Source organism: Dendrobates tinctorius, unplaced genomic scaffold (genome assembly GCF_039654945.1).
Source record: "Dendrobates tinctorius isolate UK_male_01 unplaced genomic scaffold, ASM3965494v1 ptg000134l, whole genome shotgun sequence".
Classification (NCBI taxonomy): Eukaryota; Metazoa; Chordata; class Amphibia; order Anura; family Dendrobatidae; genus Dendrobates; species Dendrobates tinctorius.
Window position 1 is genome coordinate 24,057,857 of NW_027361802.1, and position 21,402 is coordinate 24,079,258.

A 21,402-nucleotide genomic window follows, 5' to 3' on the forward strand; every position below is an offset into this window, starting at 1 on the left:
ACATGGATTTTTGTGAGTACTCACCTCAAAATCCTTTTCTCCGAGACGCTCATTGGGGGACACAGCACCCACCCTGTTAGCCAAGTTGGCTCTGTTTTTTATTTAATTAATGTGCATTTTTTGTTGATGTCAGGGTGGATCTTTTCCAGACATATTGTTATCTGCGTTAAGGCTGATTTTCGTTCTTTCTCCGACTGCTTTTGCACTAAACTGGTTTCCGCCCGTAATTGGGGCGAGGGTGTATGCGGCGGCGGAGGAGCTAACCTTGTGTTATTTACTTGGTGTCAGCCTCCAGATGGCGGTAGCATACACCCACAGTACCTGTGTCCCCCAATGAGCATCTCGGAGAAAAGGATTTTGCGGTGAGTACTCACAAAAATCCATGTTTCGTCACCTCAGCTGTATGATTTGTGGCTGCTAGACAGCTTGAATACATGTGTGGAATGCCTGTTTGTTAGGGAATTCCCACATGTATTCAGCCTGTCTACAAGTCGCAAATCATGCAGCTGAGATGACGAAAACTAAATCTCCGAGCACGCCAAAATACTTGGAGGACACCCAAGCAACGAGTATACCTGCTCATCACTAATCCTCATTTAACTTTTCTGCTAAGTTTCTTGTTGTTTTCTGCCTGTTTGCTTATTTCATGTCCTTTGCATCAGCTATGCTCCCTTCTGACTACATTTCGCATCATTACTTGTGCTAGGCTGAAAGCCAGCAGTGAGCACAGACCTGTAACTCTGCTTAAACCCCTCCCACTCCACCCCAATGTCACACATTGTCTCTGTACAATTTCCTGTACTGGAAACTGTTACAGAGAATAGAAGTAATGCACAAAACACCAAAACATCAGCCCTGGCAATAAAGATTGTACTCTACTCCCTCTCATTGATGGATGGATGGGTAGAGAAATATGAATGTATGTTTACAATAGAGGTAATACAGCAGGGTGTATATACATTATACAGGGTACAGAGCGCTGTGTGTACATGTATATGCACCCTTCTATATACATACAGATATAACGGAGAGCTGTGTCTGCAGCAGCATTCACAGCAGCAGTGTGTGCTTTGTTGAATGGAACCCCATCCACATGGAACGACCTGCCCACCTACATGGCAAGCTACCCCCACCCAACAATTTCCAGAGTCCAGATCTGAAAGAAGTTTTTACATGACATCACAGGATGCAGGAGATTCTCCGCTAGAGATGATGCAACCAGAAGGGCATCTTGGGTTACAGCAGCATTTGCAAAAGCAAGGTGAAGTGCTTATGTTTATTATTATTATGCATTTATATAGCGCCATTTATTCCATGGCGCTTTACATGTGAAAAGGGAAAATATAGACAAGTGTACTATATACAAGAGTAATATACAAGTGTAAGACAAGGGACACACAAGTACATAAGGAGAGGGGACCCTGCCCGCGAGGGCTCACAGTCTACAGGGATGGGTGAGGAAACTGTAGGAGAGGGTAGAGCAGGTCGTGCGGTGGTTCAGTAGACCGAGGATCATTGCAGGCTGTAGGCTTGTCGGAACAGGTGGGTCTTCAAGTTCTTCTTGAAGGTTTCCGTTGATGGTGAGAGTCTGATGTGTTGCGGTAGGGAGTTCCAGAGTATGGGGGAAGCACGGGAGAAGTCTTGTATGTGGTTGTGGGAAGAAGAGATAAGGGGGGAGTAGAGAAGGAGATCTTGGGACGATCGAAGGTTGCGTGCGGGTAGGTACCTAGAGACCATGTCACAGATGTATGGAGGAGACAGGTTGTGGATGGCTTTGTATGTCATGGTTAGGGTTTTGAGTTGGATCCTCTGGGCAATAGGAAGCCAGTGAAGGGCCTGGCATAGGGGGGAGGCTGGGGAATAGCGGGGAGACAGATGGATTAGTCAGGCAGCATAGTGTAGGATGGACTGGAGCAGTGCTAGAGGGGAGGCCAGAGAGTAGGAGGTTGCAGTAGTCGAGGTGGGAGATAAGAGCGTGCACTAGTGTTTTTGTGGTTTCGTCGTTGAGGAATGAGCGGATCCGGGAAATATTTTTGAATTTGAGGCGGCAGGAGGAGGCGAGAATTTGGATATGTGGCTTGAAAGAGAGCGCAGAGTCGAGGATCACCCCAAGGCACCGGGCATGCGGAACTGGGGAAAGAGAGCAGCCATTGACATTGATGGATAGGTCTGGTGGAGGGGTAGAGTGAGATGGGGGAAAGATGATGAATTCTGTTTTGTCCATGTTCAGTTTGAGAAAGTGAGCAGAGAAGAAGGCTGAGATAGCAGACAGACATTGTGGGATGTCAGTCAGTAAGGAGGCGAGGTCGGGTCCAGATAGGTAGATCTGCGTGTCATCGGCATAGAGGTGATACTGCAAACCATGGGATTCTATGAGCTGTCCCAAGCCGACGGTATAGATGGAGAATAGTAGGGGTCCTAGGACAGAGCCTTGGGGAACACCGACAGACAGGGGGCGAGGTGAGGAGGTGGTGTGTGAGAGGGAGACAGTGAATGTACGGACCGTCAGGTATGATGAGATCCAGGATAGGGCCAAGTCTGTGATGCCAAGAGATGAGAAAATCTGTAGCAGGAGGAAATGGTCTACGGTGTCGAAGGCAGAGGACAGGTCCAGGAGAAGGAGGTCAGAGTAGTGTCTCTTGTTCTTGGCGGTTAGTAAGTCGTTAGTGACTTTAGTTAGGGCAGTTTCAGTTGAGTGATGCGGTCGGAAGCCAGATTGTAACCGATCAAAGAGGGAACAGGAGAGGTGTGAGGACAGTTCAAGATATACATGCTGTTCCAGTAGTTTTGAGGCGTAAGGGAGAAGAGATATCGGGCGATAGTTAGACACAGAGGATGGGTCAAGGGAGGGCTTTTTGAGGATGAGTGTGATTGAGGCATGTTTGAAGGATGAGGGAAAGACACCATTTGTAAGTGAAAGGTTGAATAGGTGTGTTAGAGATGGGATGAGGATTGTGGCCAAGTTAGGGATGAGGTGGGACGGGAGTGGGTCGAGGGCACAAGTGGTGAGGTGTGATCTTGACAGAAGGGTGGAGAGCTGATCTGTCATGGTGGAGAAGCTGGCTTTTTCAGAACAGGGCTGAGCGGTTAAGAGGGTCATTGGGGGCTGCGGGCCAAAGTTTTGTCTGATCGTGTCGATCTTCTGCTTAAAGAAGGAGGCAAAGTCTTCAGCAGAGATGAGAGGAGGGGGAGGAGGTGCTGTGGAGTGGAGTAGAGAATTAAAAGTGTTGAAGAGCTGTTTAGGGTTATGAGACAGGGAGTATATCAGAGATGCGAAGTAAGTTTGCTTTGCGGCAGAGAGCGTGGACTTAAAGCTGGCACGGGACTGCTTGTATGCGTTGAAGTGCTCAGTAGAATGGGTTCTCTTCCATCTCCGCTCAGCGGCCCTGGAAACATGTTTGGCAGTTACTTCACATGTAAAGTAGTGACCAACCCCTTTAATTAAATTTAATTTGTCGTCCGAATTGTACATTTTTCCTTATATGTCTGTACATTAGTATGTTACGCGACTGAATTTTGCTCAAATGTTGGAATTTACCAGAGAGCATTATATATTTGAGTGATCAGATTTTGTGCAGTTACATTTCTCCAACCAAAGTGATCTTAGGAAAATAACACATGCATACAAAAGTGATCTTAGTTACATAACAGATGCATACAAAAGTGATCTTAAGTAAATGTGTTTTTTTCTCATTTTCCCGGTCATGAACACTTTCAGATTTGGAATCCGAAAGCGATGAATTCTATGACGCACCCACCAGTCCTGTCGAAGACCTGCCGTTCTTTGAAACCACTAATGGCTCATTGAGCAGGAGTAGCAGCAGCAGAAGGAAGAGACTGGCAAAGCAAGAGACTCTGAAAAACATGACTGAGTTTCAGATGAGATTTGAAATACCAGTTGTAAGTCATAGAATTAACCCAAAATAATCTGAATTCATGTTTTAGAATGTGTTGTAATTATTGTTAGCTGAGGTAACATTACTGTAGGGTATAAATCTTTGTTAATGTGCCTAACAGGTAGCACTGCATCTGTGTAGTCTGTCTGAAGATACCGAAACATCGGTCATGCAAATGGAGATTTTGGGACTTGGCACAGAACTGAATGTACGAACATTTGATATGTCAGCCAATGCATTTCTAAGAGAGATTGCTTTAAAGTGCCCCCAGTATACAGGTAAAGTCTTACTGATTATTGACTTCCCAAATTTCATCATCTCCTAATTGTCCAATGACATTCGTTCTGATTTTTATTCCCATTTAAGATGATGAAGATAAACCTGTTTATCTTATCACAACACTGGATAATACAACTGATGATCTTTTAATCATGGAATATATCAAGGTATTGGGGGGGGGGGTGAAGGAAATATGCTCTAACATCTTACTATATCTTTCACATTTTTTCAGTTTTACGTTTGGTTAGTTTTACTGATCTTTTTCATTTTGTATACTTAGGCAGATGTAAATGGTCCAGAATTCAAGACTATCTACAAAAATATTGAACAATCAATAAAGGTATGTTTGGCAATAGATATTTTTATCTAAGTGGTCAATAGAACATATAGAAAACATGTTATATTTTTACTTTGAAATTTGGGGGGAGACCAGGTAGGAGGAGATTTTTTTGACGTGTTTATCATAAAAGATATCAAAAAATCAGGTCACGTGTGTGGAAAATAGAATGTAAACCAGCTGCTTCACGAAATACAATGTGTACAGGTTTCCATATTCCTGACTCTGTATTGGGGTCTGCATATGTAATATTTATGACAAATGTTATAGAGGACTGGTTTTTGTTCTTTCTTTAATAGGTGAACTTCTCATCTTTGGATGTCTATCTCCACACTGAGGCTCTTCTGAACACTATGAGCTTTGTGACCAGTCTCATACCTCAGTCTGAAAGCAAGGAACCTGAGCAGCAGATCCCAGAAGTAAATGAGGATGAGGAAGAAGAGGAAAAAAGGGATGGTCCAAGAAAGAAACTAAGTAAGATATAGGACCTCAATATCCAAAGCTGTAACCCAAAAGAAAATTCTGCAGAATTGATATATTTTGGCTGTTTTGAGAAAAAGTATGAACATGTACATTTAAAGGGAATTGTGACCAGAAAAAACGCTATTAACCTGCAGATATGTTTTTAATCTGCAGGATACTAGCGTTGTTAACCTGCCCGGAGCCCATACTTAGCCAAACGCTGCGCCACATCAGTCACAGGGCGGTGCTGGCGCTGGTTCAGTCACTACTCTGAGTATATAGAGTGCCCTTCCTCCTACTGTATCACAACAAGTAGGGAGAGAGGAGAGAAAAGCTGCCTACTGAAAATAGATATGTGCCAGACGAGGGGGTTTATTTATTTCCAGTACCTGCATATGCATTTGTGTGAGTTCATATACATGTTTCTATATATGTGCAAAGTGCCTATATGAGTGTATAATATATATAAGAACTGTATGTAAATATATATGCATTGAGTGTATATACTGTACAGTATATGTATGCAGGCTTGGACTGGCCCACAGGAGAACAGGTGAATCCTCTGGTGGGCCCCTGTTCAGGAGTGAGGCACCACGCACTCATATGAGCAGTACTTGGCACAATATAATCACCGTGCACAGAAATAGGCAGCATCTTATTCATTTAACAATCTACCCATTTCATTGTTATATAAATTTGTGATTCATATCACAGCCGACGGATCCAGGGGACCCAGCACGCAGCTACAACTGTACCGTTACTGATTTCTGTGAAATCCTATCAGGACTGTTCCTACCCCCTTTCTTTTTAGGGAATTACCCATTCACAGCATTATCTTCATTTAAAGGAGGCACCTGCCCGCAGTACTTCTATTTTAATACTCTTTGCCTTTTCCCTCTGTATAAATAAGTGCCTTCAGGCCAGTCTTCTGCTTTTCTGACAGACTTGCAGCCTTTTTTCTATCATCCCCGCATCACAGGAGCCCCCTGCTGCCCAGGGTGAGAGCACACCCACTCCCCCGAAGTGGGCTGTTGCTACATCACAATCAGTTCTTTCTGACCTGAACTCAGTGTCACAGTTCCTGATGCAGGTTCTAGGACGCTTATCAACTCGCTATCAGTGCTCCGAACGCCTCCAGCGGTGATTCACTTGTACCTGACCATCATTCTCAGAAAGGCAGATCAGGGAATATGTACAGGACGCTGGCCCACTCCATCTCTGCGTCCAGCGCTTCAGGTCCCCCTAGATCCTCCAGGATGCCCTTGTTATCCCACGCCTCGTTTTCCAAAGTGGCTTTGGGGTCCGACCCTGATTCCCAGTCAGTCTCCCATCTCAAAGGAGACCAAAACTCCAAAAACTATAAGATACGGTTGACAATTGTCATATTGTCTGTTATCCACACCTTTAATATTAGGGACGATTAGGTCTCCCCCAGGGCCTCTCCATCTCGTTCAAGAAGGAAAGACGTCCTTCCTGGATTTTTTCCAGCTACAAGAAATTTCAGGAAATCTTCGTCAAACATTGGGAACATCCAGAGAAGCATTCTCCTGGTAGGAAACATTTGGATATTTACCTGGGTAGAACTCCTACGGCAAGGTATTTTATCGGCAACACCTTCTGAGACCTAACTGACCTTGCAGAACAGATCGCTCACGCTGACAAATATTTTCTGACAGTGTCTTTGGACGCCACCAGTTGTTCTGCTACGGTTACCATCAATATCATTGCCGTACGGAGGTTTTGGCTTCTTGGATCCATCTTCCAAGAAGTCCCTAACCAATTTTCCATTCCAGAGTTCTAGGCTGTTTTAGGTCCAGGTTGGTCCAGATAATCTCAAACGCTACCAGTGGTAAGGGTAGTTTCCATTTTCAGCCTAACCCAAGATGCCCTTCACAAGGAGGCGCTTTCTCTAGTTTCGTTGCTTTTGTCCTTTATTCCCCTCCCGGCCCTCTTCTCATCATTACCTTTCTTCCACCCACAGAGAGAGGAGAAGACTGTCCTGCAAGCCAGCTCCTCACTGGCGTCCAAAAGGTCGATCCTCAATGTCCTCAGGGTCTCTTTCCAACTGTTCTTTCTCTACATGATGAGTCACTCCTACATGGGAATTGTTTTTTTTCTTTTTCCGGGATGCTTGGTTGTTGGTGGTCCACGATGCCTGGGTGAGAGAGATTGTTACCTCAGGTTACAAGATTGAGTTTTCTTCCCCACCAGGCAGACGTTCTTTTCAGGTCCCGTCCACCAAGGTACCTGGCTCAGGTCACAGGCTTTTTCAAGCTATTTCCTGCTGCCTTCGGACAGGGATAATTGAGCCTGTTCCCTCTCACGAACACCTTTCAGGGTTTTATGCCAGCCTCTTTGTGGTTCCCAAGAAGAACGGCTCCTTTTGTCCGATTCTGGATCTCAAATGGTTAAACCGTTGAGTCCCATTCTGTTACTCCCAGATGGTGCTCGGTTATCGCATCTATGGAACCGAGGAGCTTTCTCTGCACAGTGGACACTCAAGATGCTTATCTGTATATCCCAATTTGCAACCCACTTCAGAGTTTTTTCTCCCCTTCGCGATTCAGGAGGAGCTCTACCAATTCATAGCCCTTCTTTTTTTGTACTGGTCTCTGCCCCAAGGGTGCTTACAAAGTTTATGGCAACCGTCAGAGCCCTTCCTCGTTCCTAGGGGATACTTATCATTACCTGAACGATCTGTTGTTCAAGGGTCCGTTAAACCAATCCGTTTTCATCGCCAGAATATTCAGTCTTCTCTGGACACTCTCGCCCATCTCCGCTGCATAGCCAACAAGGGAAAGTCTTCCCTTATCACGTCTCGCTGTCTGGTGTTCTTTGGCATGCTGTTTGACACAGCTCCTGCCAAGCGCTTTCTTCCAGAAGAAAGGATCTCCTCTCTCTAAGGATCCGTTTCCTGAGAAGGGCCGTCTCGACATCCCCTGCGGCTCTGTATGAGAATACCGCGAAAGATGATTGCCACCATGGAAGCTGTACCGTTTGCCCAGTTCCATGCCCGTTTTCTTCAACGGGCTCTCCAGTCAGCTTAGGACAAGAGGTTCCCTTCTCGACAACGTTCCATTCGGCTACCAGCGCCGGTGTGATAGTCTCTGATATGGGGGACCCTCCGCCTCCGTCCTACACGGAAAATCGTTTCCTTAGAATCCGTTGGCGCCACATCCGAGGGCGGACAATTGGGCCACCGACTTCCTGAGTCTTCAGAGTCTCACCTCAGGCGAGCAGTCTTTCAACACCGCCGTCTTCAAACAAATTTGTCAGTGACGAGGCACCCTGGACATGGCGTCTTGGACAAATCACAAGGTGTCTTGTTTCGTAGCCTGGTCCCGTGAACCTCTAGCCATCGGGTACGACGCTATAGTCTCAATTTCAACTGTCCTTTCTTTTCCCTCCTCTTCTGATTCCGAAAGTCATATAGGAGATCAGGGCGGAGGGGGGGTTCCGGTAATTTTGGTAATTCCGGATTGGCCCAGAAGGGCATAGTACGCGGGATTAGTATATCTCCTTGCGGATGTCCTCTGGAGGCTTGCAGACCATCAAGACCTACTCTCACAGGACCCTCCCTTCCATCAGAGCTCTCGATCTTTGAATTCCATCAGAGTTCTCTGTCTGTGAATTTAATGGCATGGCTACTTAGGCTGAAATTCTGAGGGGGGCCTGGTTTTTTTTCTCTCCCCAGGTTATACAGGTCAGGATAGATCAAAACGCCAATGTCCTCGTGCTTTTTCCGTAGTTATTAGAAGGCCTTCGGGCCCTGCTATAGACCTGCCTTGATTCCGGTCTTGCCTTCAGTACTCTTAGGGGGCTGGTCTCCACACTTTCAGTTCCTTTCCAGTGAAATCTCTCCTCTTGTCCCCAAGTCAAGAATTTACTTTAGGGCGTCGCTCGCCTGGAGCCCCCATATCGTCCTCTGATAGAACCGTGGGATCTTAATGTCATACTAGGCGTTCCTCAGCCACCCTTTTTCAAACCCATTCAGGACATTATGTTCTCCCTCCTTTCATGAACCACCACATCCATCAGGGGAGTCTTTGAGCTTGCAGCACTTGCCGCTCCCTGTTTTCTCATTTTTTGCATCAGGACATGCTGCTCCTCAGACCTGTCCCTTCATCCGTGCCTAAGGTAGACATTAATGTAAGGATCGTTCTACCTTCTCTTTATTTTTTAACAGTCCATCCCTGGAGAAGTCTCTTCTCAAGCTGGATTTGGTCAGAATCCCTCATTTCTATTCTATCCTTCAAGAACCGCTTTCTTTAAACACTCTGACTCCTTGTTTGTCATTTCTGAGGGTTGTCGTACGGGGCTCCCTGCTTCCTATTCTACCATCGGCCACTGGATTCACTCGGCGATCTGGGAGGCTTTTCTCGCCATGGACTGACATTCCCCCTCAGTGGGTGTAAGGGCTCGTTCCACCTATGTGGTGGGTGCTTTCTGTGCCGTTTGCCATTTAGCCTCTGCTTATCAGATTGGCAAGGCCGTGACCTGGTCTTTGTACACCTTTACAAGGTTCTACAGGATCATACCCATGCCTGGGCCGAGGCTGGCATGGGTAGAAAGGTGTTTGCAGGCGGTGGTCGCCCACCTTCTGACTTAATTTGTTCTATTTATTTTAATTCCCGCCCTCGGGACTGCTTTGGGACGTCCCATGGTTACCTATGTCCCCAATGAAGCGATAAAGAAAGGGATTTTTGGTAATCGCCGTAAAATCTCTTTCTTGGCACCTTCATTGGGAGGACACAGCACCCTCCCTAGTTTTGTGCTTTTGTTGGGTCTACATGCCTTTCTGTAGGATTTGTACATAGTTTTCCTGTTATCGTTCTCCTACTGCTTTACTACTAACTGACGAGCTTTGTGCCTGTCGCTGGGTGTATACTGCTGAGGAGGAGCTATTTCCCTTTTTTTGCACAGTGCCAGCCTCCTAGCGACAGCAGCATACACCCATGGTTACCTGTGTCCCAAAATGAAGGCTCCAAGAAAGAGATTTTACGGTGAGTACCAAAAATCTCTTTTCCAATTTTCCACCCCAAAATTTGGGGTACGTCTTATAGTCCAAAAAAATGGTACTATTTTAGAGCCCTGCCCCCGTAACATTTGTAATGTAACTTGGGACAGGAGTCGACATTATGATACCACAATTGGTGGAGATATATGTCTGCCTTCTGTAAATGGTGCCCCCCCATAATTCCTGGTTCAACTTGTGGAGTATTGAGGGTACGAATGATCACTCCCATCTTTGTAACTGTGTAAAAAAAAAAAAAAGTCAACACCAAAAAAACTCCCGTGACGCTTTTGTTTTCTTTCTTTTTATCCCTTATTGGAATAACAATAAGTAACATTGTAATAAAAATATTAGTGGCTCTTTAAGAAATTAAACCATGATCACAATGTGTCTCAGATCAGGCCCCATACAGGCCACAGAACTAGCTGCGGGCATTGAGGACCGGATGAGAGCCACTGGGCTGAAAGATAGAGGAAGGTGAAGAAACCCCCCCAGAGAGTTCTGCCTCAAGGGGGATAAAATTCCTTCCTGACCCCTAGTTGTGGCGATCGGATAGTTCCCTGAATTATGTCTGTGCTGCTGCATATTGCTGTATATCTGCATGTATTATAAGCTCAGGAGAGCCGACTTGGAATGGAAAGGATAAATATATCCTTCTCCTAGGAGCTTACAATCTAATATACAATATACATGCCGCTGAGAACTTAAAGAATAATTTACACCCTACTCATAGGAGCTTACAATCTAATATACATGCAGTTGACAGCATACACAATAATCTACACCCTGCTCCTAGGCGATAACAATCTAATATACACTATACAGGCTGCCCTTGGGAGCTTATAGACTAAAGGTACTGTCACACTTAGCGATGCACCAGCGATCCCGACCAGCGATATGACGCGGTCAGGATCGCTGGTGCATCGCTAAGTGGTCGCTAGTGAGCTGCCACACAGGCAGATCTCACCAGGGACATAGCAGCGGTCTGGGGTCGTTGCTTACCTGCAGACGAGGCGATGAAGACGTCCTCCCGCCCGCGTCCACGCGTCGCTCGTCGGCGCCACAGGAAGCTGACGACGAGAAACAGTCCAGGACGTTCTCGCGCGATCAGCGATAACCAGCGGGGCAGCCGGTCGGAGGTAAGTATCAGACATGGCAATATCGCTAGCAATATCGCTATAACGTCACAAAACCAGTGACGTTATAGCGATATTGCTAGCGATATCGCTTAGTGTGACAGGCCCTTTATACACACCCTGCTCCTAGGAACTTACAAATCCCTCTGAAATACGTGATTCAGACATATACACTATCCGTGTATGCAACTAGAACGTTGAATAAGATAATACATTCATGGAAAAGCTACCATAAATGAAACGAAATGGAGTTATCTCAACTGCCCCCACGCCTTTCTATGTGCTTTTATTAGAACACATGGGTGCTGGCAAAACCAGCCGATTGCTGAGGGTCAGGCTCACTCTGGCTTACTAAAAACCCAAATGTTTATAGTTTCCTTGGAATCTAGCCAATAACGTTTTTTTTTTTTTCTTTTTTAAATCATAGAATCATTATAACAGTCACAGCAAGGGACACATGATACATCACTTTTTGATTTTCATGTTAATGATGTAGCTCTGAATCCCAATACTAACCCCCATCTATACAATGTGTGAGTGAGGTTGTAAGTGAAGACTTCACTACCAAATAATAAGAGCAGTACAGTACTTCACGGCACTTACCAAGCTAAATGCTTTATCTTATTCAACGTTCTATTTGTATACACAAGGATAGTGTATATGTCTGAATCACGTATTTCAGAGGTTTACATGGGGTCACAAGAATTTCCTACTCGGCCGCAAGTCCTTCATAAGTGAGCCGTATTGTCTCTCAAGCCTTGTTCGGCTATGGTTACGGTCTTCTATTGCTGCAGATCATCGTCTTCCTACTACTGCCACGGGTCACAGTCTTCTACTCAGCTCAGGCCTTCTCCGGGATCTGACTGCCCTTGGACCCTTTCTGTGACGATGATCGCTTAAGCCCACTTAGCAGACACACGACCTGCCTGGTGTAGTCCCTGACAACAACTAATCCCTTCTCTGCCCGTCCAGGCCTTTTTATATTTTGTCACTGAGACACAACTCTCACCTGACCCGTTGTCGTCTACAATCTCTTCCCCGGGAACATGCACTTCCACTTTTGGGGTTCCTACTACTATAATCCTGTTTGCTTTCACTTTCGCTATCATGTTTGATCAGTAGATGGATGGTGGTGTTCGCTTGCAGTTAGTTTACTTGAACGTGTCCTCTCATTTGTCCATCACCTTACAATTTAATAAAGTGGATGTGGGTGTATGTATTGAGCTCAGGAATTGATACTGCTGCACACAAGGCAAATACTGGCTATATTACTCAGCCATCATTTGCCTCCAACATCAGCGACATGAGTGAGGTGCGGTTGCTGCTGTTAACCTTTTAAATGTCGCTGTCAATCATCAACCGCAGCATTTAAATCATGCAATTCTGCCCAGGTGACTGTACCAGGCACCCATTGACCCCCTCAATCCGTCACAGATGGCCTATAGGTTGCAGTCAGGGGTCAGTTGAATGAATCTCTGTGAATGATATTTTGGTACTTCTATGAAACCCAGCATGTGACAGGCTTCATAGGAGACCATGATTAGGATTATATACTGTAATACTGAAGTATTGCAATATATGTAGAGTACAAGCGATCAAATGATTGCAGGTTCAAGTTCCCTATGAGGATTAAAAACAGATCGAAGTAAAAAAAGAAAAGAGGACACATAAAAAGCATAAATTTGAATCGCTCTCCTCTTCTCCAGAAAAAAAATAAAGACGTTTAAAGTAAACACATTTAGTATTGCCAAGCTTGGAAAAGTCCTATCTATTAGACACATATATATATATATATATATATATATATATATATATATATATATATATATAGTTTCATCAGACCATATGACATTCTCCCAATACTATTCTGGATAATCCAAATGCTCTCTAGTAGAGTTGAGAGAAACGGGTCGGTCAAATTCATAAGTCGCCGACTTTCGCTAAAGTCGGGTTTCATGAAACGAAGCCTGACCATAGCGTGAGGTCGGCCATGAGGTCGGCGACCAGAACGCCAAAGTCGCGTTTCAAATGATGCTTCCAGCGCCCTTTTTCAGCCAATGATGGAGGACGCACACTGTGGGCAACTCGATGACATGGGCAGCGGTCACCACCATCTTTGAGAAGGGCATGCAAGTGATTGGCTTGCTTTGTGTGGCGTCACAGGGGCTATAAAAGGGCGTCCACGCCGACCGCCATCTTACTTCTGCCGATCTTAGCATAGGGAGAGGTTGCTGCTGCTGATTCTGAATAAGGGAGAGCATTAGGCAGGGAAGAAGAATAAAAAAAACTGCTTCTGCTGGTAGCGATTTTCACTGTACAACACAGCAGTTTGTGTGCAGTGATAGGGGAGGATATATTTGTGTGCATCAGCTCTGTTGGTTATTAGGCTGCCTTATAAGGCTCCCTGATAGCTGCATTGCTTGTTTGCACACTGCTGTGCAAACTGCTTTTTTTAAAAGCAAAAATACTTTTCTTCCTCTTTTCTGCACAGTTACCAAGCGTTCTTTTTTCCACACTTTTGTGTGCATCAGTCCTGCTTATTAGGCTGCCTGCTGCCATACTTGGTCTGAGAGCATCATTGTCAGCTTCCTAAAATCTCTAGGGAGATTCAAATTCTCCCCAATACTATATACTCCTTGTACCTTGTCATACACCAGCCTATTTCAGCCTGTTAAATTGAGGTGTAATCTATAGTGGGCCTGAGATAATTGTTCAGCCTCCTAAAATCTCTAGGGAGATTCAAATTCTCCCAAATACTATATACACCTTGTACCTTGCTTTACAGTACCATATAGCTGGTGGTATTTTGGGTACATTTTCCCAAAAATGAGGAAGTATGGTGGAAGAGACCGTGGGCGGGGGTTGCCAGCTGGTACTGATGGTGGTGGTGGTACATCTGCTGGTTGTGGCAAAAGCACAATAGCACCTAAGGCAGGAGGTGTTGAGCCTGCGTCATCGTCTGGCTCCACAAGGCCTCAAAGGCTCCCTTTTCTGGGAGTAGGTAAACCGCTTTTAAAGCCGGAGCTTCAGGAACAAGTTTTGGCTTACATTGCTGACACAGCCTCCAGCTCTATCGCCTCCTCTTCTGAAGTTTCAAAAAATAAAGGCACTGAGTCATCAGTGGAGGCTCCTGGTCAGGAACAACACCTTTCCTTGTGTCCTTCACCCCTACCAAAAGTGAAGAATGCGGCAGGCCACACTACAGATTACGCCATGGAGCTCTTTTCACATACCATGCCTGGGTTATCAAGTCAAACCGTGAATTCCCCAGTCCAAGATGAATCTGACATGGAGTGCACTGATGCACAGCCACTGCTAGAGTTTTCTTCTGGTACATTCACTCAGCGCACTACATTGTCCTCGCAGTGTACTGAGCCAGAATTTGACCCTGATGAAACTCAGGTGCCCCTTCCCGCATACTGTACCACCTTACACGGTGACACAGAGGAAGGTGCACATGAAATTGAAGAGGAGGTGATGGATGACCCAGTTGTTGACCCAGATTGGCATCCATTGGGGGAAGAGGGTGCCGCTGCCAATAGCTCAGAAGAGGAGGAGGAGGATCCGCAGCGGGCATCGACATCGCAACAGCTGTTATCTGGCAGGCCCCTAGCAGTCGAAAAAAGGGGTTACAAAAAACAAAAGAGTTGCAGGACAGCTTGGCCAGATGGTCAAATTAGCACAGTGTGCAAGGTCTCAAAATGTCTTCCATAGTAGGAGGAGTGCAGTGTGGCACTTTTTTGAACAAAATCCTAATGATCAGGCAAAAGTTATCTGTAAGAAGTGCGCAAAGACCGTTGGCCGAGGGAAAAATGTGAGAAATTTGAATACCAGTTGCATGCTTAGACATTTAACCACCATGCACTTGCAAGCGTGGATGGACTACCAAACCTCACGTACCACATGTGCACCTGCTCCGAATGAAGGTAGTCAGCAACGCTACATCGCTTCCCCCACTGTAAGCCCACCGGTTAGCACACCACCAGCAGCACATGTTGAGGTGTTGTCGCAAAGCCAAAGCAGTCAGGGAATCACAATGTTATTGCTACAAGAGACAGAATCTAGGCCATCAGCAAGACCACCAACACCATCACCATCACCAACCCTCTCTCAGTCCGCCATGTCCACCGCTAGTTTCACCATATGCAGCTCTCAAGTCCAGCTCACCCTACCAGAGACTCTGAGTAGAACAAGAAAGTACTAATCCTCTCATCCGCGTACACTGGCTTTGAACGCCCCCATTGCCAAACTAATCTCGTTAGAGATGATGCCCTATCGGTTGGTTGAAAGTGAAGCTTTCCACGAGCTCATGGCCTACGCAGTACCACACTATGACCTACCCAGTCAGCACGTGTTTTCTCGAAAAGCCATCCTAGCCCTCCACTTGCATGTTAAAGACTGCATTGTCCATGCACTCAAGCAATCAGTGAGTGGCAAGGTGCACCTCACAACAGATGCATGGTCCAGTAGACATGGCCAGGGCCGTTACGTGTCCATCACTGCGCACTGGGGTAATGTGGTGGATGCAGGGTCCACAGGGGACAGCGGCGGTGGGACAGTGCTGCCTAGCCCACGGTATAGGAAACAGTTGGCTGTAGGCGTTCGACCCTCCTCCTCCAGAAGCGAAAGCTCGTCCACAGAGCGCACTCACACGAGCACTCCATCCGCAGCTGCCAGTGTTGCACACGAGGTGTTGAACAGCTTGTGGTAAGCGTTAGCAGGCTGTGTTGAAGATGATGTGTTTGGGCGACAACAGACACACCGCGGAGGTACTGGCCGACTACTTGCAGCGACAAACTGAGTCATGGCTGGGCAGTCTACATCTTCAGGCAGGCAAGGTAGTTAGTAGTCGGTAGTTAGAGCTGGAATTTTGTGGCATAGCCCTTGCAAAACTCAGACACATACCTTGCCTGGCTCACACCTTGAACCTGGTGGTGCAGTGCTTCCTCAATAATTATCTGGAGTTAACAGCCCTTCTCCATAAGGTGCGAAGACTGTGCTCGCACATCTGCCGGTCGCCCGTACACTCCAGTCGTGTGCAGAAGCTGCAGCGATTGCTCCACCTTCCCAAGCACCGCCTAATTATCGACGTTGCAACAAGGTGGAACGCCACCCTGCACATGGTTGAGAGGCTGTGCGAACAGAGGCAGGCTGTAATGCATTTGTGGGAGGATACACGGGCAGGCAGTTTGAGGGCAGACATGGAGTTGTCAGGTGTGCAGTGGTCGAAGCTGAAAGACCTCTGTAAAGTCCTTCAGTGTTTTGAGGAATGCACACGGCTGATAAGTGCAGACGACGCCATCATAAGCATCCCACTTATGCGTCTGCTCATGCAAACTTTGACGCACATTAAGGAGCAGGCGTCTGCAGCCGAGGAGGAAGAGGAGGGAAGTCTTGATGACAGTCAGCCATTGTCTGCTCAGGGAACTCTCCTGGATGAGGAAGAGGAGGATGCTTCTCAGAGGGCAAGAGAAAATGTTGGTGTGGCAAGGTCAGGTACAGGGTTTGTGCGTGACTGGAGGGATGTGTATTTGCCAGAAAGTGCTCCTCCACCCAGCACTCGCAGTGCATCATTGGCACCTGAAACATTGGCCCACACGTGTAATTATGCCTTGCAGATCCTAAAAAGGGACCCCCGCATTGCCAAAATGATGAACGATGATGACTACTGGTTGGCCAGCATCCTGGATCCATGCTATAAAGGCAAATTCCAAAAGATCATACCACAGGAGAACCTAGAGCTAATATTGGCTAACAAACAAGCAACTGTGGTAAACCGTTTGTTTGAGGCATTCCCAGCACACAGCGGTGATGGTTCTCCCACGAGCCATAGGGGGCAACATGGAAGAGGTGTTCGCGGTGCACACATCCGAAGTGGCGTTGGAGACAAGGGTTTCATGACCATGTTGTGGACTGATTTTTCAAGTACCGCTCACACGACTGGTAATACTGCATCGATTGAAAGTGACATGAGACAGCAGTTGTCAACTATGGTTACAAACTACTTCTCCTCCCATATCGATGTTCTCCCTCACAGGTCATTCCCCTTTGACTATTGGGCCTGTAAACTGGACACCTGGCCCGAATTGGCACAATATCCCTTACAGGAGCTCGCTTGCCCTGCTGCTAGTGTGCTATCCGAAAGAGTCTTCAGTGCTGCTGGATCAATCCTGACAGAAAAAAGGACCCGTCTGTCGACCCAAAATGTTGATGATCTAACCTTCATTAAAATGAACCATGCATGGGTTTCAAAGGATTTTGTCCCACCTTCCCCTGCTGACACGTAGGTTGCCAGAAAAATGGCTCGCCTTTGTCCTCTTCCTCTGACTTCTCCAATTCCTCCATTTGCAGCTGCTGAATGTCCAACATCAACATATGCCATTTTTTCAACCTCCCTAACTGGACTGCCTCCTCCCCCAGGGTCGGGGTCACCACCTGGCGCACGCACCCGTGCAAGTGCCGCTGCTCTGGACAGGTGGGTGGGCCCACTCTTGGGCGACGGCACTGGCACAGGGTCCCTCATAGTACAATCAAGTGTCTCTGACGGTGGGGGTGCACACCCGCTGTCAGACACACCGGCGTACTATGAGGGGCCTTGTGCCAGTACCGCCGCCCACGAGTGGGCCCCCCTGCTGGCACAGGGCCCCTCATAGTACAATACAGTGTCTCTGACGGTGAGGGGTTCCCACTCGCCGTCAGACACACCGGCATACTGTGAGGGGCCCTGTGCCAGTACCAAGTGGGCCCCCCCTGCTTGCTCATGGCCACAGCACTTGCAAGTTGCAATACTTACCTCTCCCTGCTCCACCGCTGTGTAGTCTGGGCTGTTAAATGCTTCACTGGGACTGCCACTACAAATTTGGTGAACTGATAGATGATGGTTAAGACGTAGCTATGCCCTGTCCTGCTGGTCTCTATCTTCAGATGGTCCATGGCTTCCATTTGTTATGGACGTCGACTCACAATGAGATGCAGTGGTGGTTTATCATCAACTTTCACAGTTTTCCTACTCAGACGTGTGACATTCCTGCCCACATTTTTAAATGTGTCCTCTCATGCCAATCCAATAGAATCGCCTACGGCCTGTGGCTTCTGTCTTTTGCACTCCAAAGTTACCTGACAGATCATGATAGGCAGTGAGGACCATGTCTACATCTCTCCCTGTGATCACAATTTGATGGAGATGAGTAACGGTGATGGGATCCACGGTACTGCGATAAAGCAACCCTTTCTTCACAAAGAACTGTTTTCGCTGTCTCCACAGACAAAGTAATTGAGAGTCAGTATCGCCTCTGAGAATTCTCCCGGGAGTTTTTCCCATGATTAGTAATTCCAAAATTTCTGCAATCACTCGACTTTCCGTCTGTACTTGTATCCATCTCGTTTCTTCTTGCGGAGAGTCTGCACTGTCTTACTGAGACTGAAATATATATGAAGATTTAAAAATACCCTAACAGTGTATACTGGGGTACCCTTCGAAAACATTAACCTTTTTCTACTTTTTTGATTCTTGTCTAATCCATACTGAGGCTGTGAGTGTCTTTGTCGGACTCCGGAAATATACACAGAGATTTTTAATATACCTCTTATCCGGTGATACTGTACCCTTTCTCAACTTTCTACAATCTTGTCAAATCCTTACTGGGCCTGAGACCGTCTGAGTCTGCCTCCTGATATATAGACATAGATTTTTAATGTGTAAACTATGCTATATACACCTGGTATCCGGTGATACTGTACCCTTCCTCAACTTTCTACAATCTTGTCGAATCCATAATGGGCCTGAGACCGTCTGAATCTGCCTCCTGATTAGAGATGAGCGGTGTTCGAGTCGAACTGTTCGCCAAGTTCAAATTCGAGCTGTTTTGGGCGGTGTTCGAGCCATTCGTCGAACTCGACCACTTGGCTTAAAATTTGACTGATAGAGGTTCCGTTCGAGAACGGTTCGTTCACCAAAAGCGTAACTTTATTTTCACATTAATAATGGTTTTCAATGTTAATAGACTGTTTCATGGCATAGTAGCGGTGTGTGGTAGCCAGCGGTGTAGTACACCTGTCAAGGAGCTACACCGTGTGTGTTTCTAATAATTTTTTAACGCATCTTGTCCAGAAAATCCTTTTGGGCCTTGTAGCACTGTCTGCTACTCAGCAGAGGAGCCCACCCGTGAACCTAGCTTTGCCGCCTGTTTATGAATGAACCAGTTTTTGACTGCATTTAGCCCAGTTAATACTTTTGGGCCTAGTAACTGTGTCTGCTACTCAGCAGAGTTGCCCACCCGTGAACCAAGCTATGCCGCCTGTTTATGTAAGAACTGTGTGCTACTCAGCAGAGGAGCCCAGCTGTTAAGCAAGCGACAGCACCTGTGGTTTGGACACTTAATTTTTTCACATTGTTTATGGAATGCCGGTTAGGCCTAATTCCGCAATTCCGGTTGACCTGCACTTACTGGGAAATCCTTGTTCGCGGGGAAGAATTGGAATCCCAGATCCCCATCACTAACTGGGTTCAGCGGGTTATCTGCACCTGTAAGCGACACACGCTGGTCCTTTCAGCGTACCGCCCGGACATGTAAGGGCATGACAGACCTGTTATTGCTCGATCTCGCGTGCCAGAGCCTCGCGTGTCCCTCTAGTAAGCTGGACGCGGACCGCGGGGGCATGCCGGAGTCTCGTTCGTTAACGGAATTAAGCTGACAAATTGCTAGCACAACTAAAACGGCCATGCACCACCACCCACAGAATCGAGAAAATTTGCAATCTGTCCATCCTTCCCGTGGCTGGCATGGTTGAGGTTGCCCGTGTGGAGTCCAATTAAGCCGCAGGCTCCACTCCTGGTGGTGCCCTTCTGGACATTCCTTTAAGGTTCAGCGTTGCAACCATACTGCCCCTGGAAACCAAACACTTTGCCTTCATGGACGCTGTTCGGAGGGTCGTGGGAATAACGCCGCCCGATCGGCAGTTGGCATAATTTATGGTGGGAAGTCCGACAGTATATGATCGTCTTTGATTTTAGAATTTTTTTTTTTTATTTTAGATTTTTATTCCAGCCTTTCTTGACTTTATAAGGGCATGAAATGCCTATATCTGTGTCTCCTCCTCCTCCTTTTACTCCTCCACCTCTTTACTATATGTAGTTGCCCTTTTCCATATGTTATTTGTGTCTTCTGGGCATTTTGTCTGCTTTGGGACACCTTTTAAGGTGTTTTGTATGTATTTTCTATGTGTTTGTATGTGTTTGTGTTTGCCTGCCATTGTTTTCAATGGGGTTCGATGGTGTTCGACTAACATTCGACGAACTTGCCTCCTGTTCGACGAACCGAACTCGAACACTAGCGGGGTGGCTCAACACTACTCCTGATATATAGACGTACATTTTTAATGTTTAAACTATGCTATATATACCTGGTATCTGGTGATACTGTACCCTTTCTGCAAGAAAGTCCTCCTACACCCACCACTCTAAGTATCATTGACACCTGGAACATTGGCCCACATGTGTGATTATTTCTTGCGGATCTTCTTTTTATATTGTGGTGTGATCCATCCTGAGCGTGTGAGAGTCTTACTCCTGCAATTTATATTTAGATTTAAAAATTACCCCAACATTGCTCTACGCTTGTGATACATTACCCATTTACTGCTTTTTATATTCTGGTCTAATCCAAACTGACCAAGTGAGAGTCTGTTTCTGACTCTGGAAATAAATACTGAGATTGACAATGACCCCTACACTGTATATAGCTGTACGCTTCAGATCCATTAACGTTTTACGGCTTTTTATATTGTGTTGTAATCCATACTGAGCCTGAGAGCGTCTGTGTCTGCCTCCTGAAATATATACGGAGATTTAGGATGTTTAAACTATTCTATATATACCTGCTATCTGATGATACTGTACCCTTTTTCTACTTTTTATATTCTTGTCTAATCCATACTGAGCCTGAGAGCATCTCTGTGTGACTCATGAAATAGGCTCTCTGTGTGACTCATGAAATATGTACGGAGATTTACAGTTATCCTTTGACTGTATACAGCTGTACGCTTCTGATACAGTACCATATATCTGATGTTATTTTGGGTACATTTTCTCTAAAATTTGTAAGTATGGTGGAAGAGGCCGCGGACGTGGGCGTGGGGGGGCCAGCTGGTACTGATGGTGGTGGTGCATCTGCTGGTAGTGGCAAAAGCACAATAGCAGCTAAGGCAGGAGGTGTTGAGCCTGCATCATGGTCTGGCTCCGGAATGCCTGGAAGGCTACCTTTTCTGGGAGTAGGTTAA

The 21,402-nt window shown here is 46.4% G+C and overlaps 1 protein-coding gene across 1 annotated transcript in view; it reads left to right on the top strand.

Moving 5' to 3' along the window:
* VPS13A (vacuolar protein sorting 13 homolog A) overlaps positions 1-21,402 on the top strand; it is a 386,554-nt gene that overhangs the window by 182,888 nt on the left and 182,264 nt on the right. The window contains exons 25-29 of the mRNA XM_073543803.1: positions 3,719-3,900; positions 4,018-4,174; positions 4,263-4,342; positions 4,456-4,515; positions 4,812-4,986. Of these exons, the coding sequence (XP_073399904.1) occupies positions 3,719-3,900; positions 4,018-4,174; positions 4,263-4,342; positions 4,456-4,515; positions 4,812-4,986 (654 nt within the window). The remainder of the gene's footprint in view (positions 1-3,718; positions 3,901-4,017; positions 4,175-4,262; positions 4,343-4,455; positions 4,516-4,811; positions 4,987-21,402) is intronic.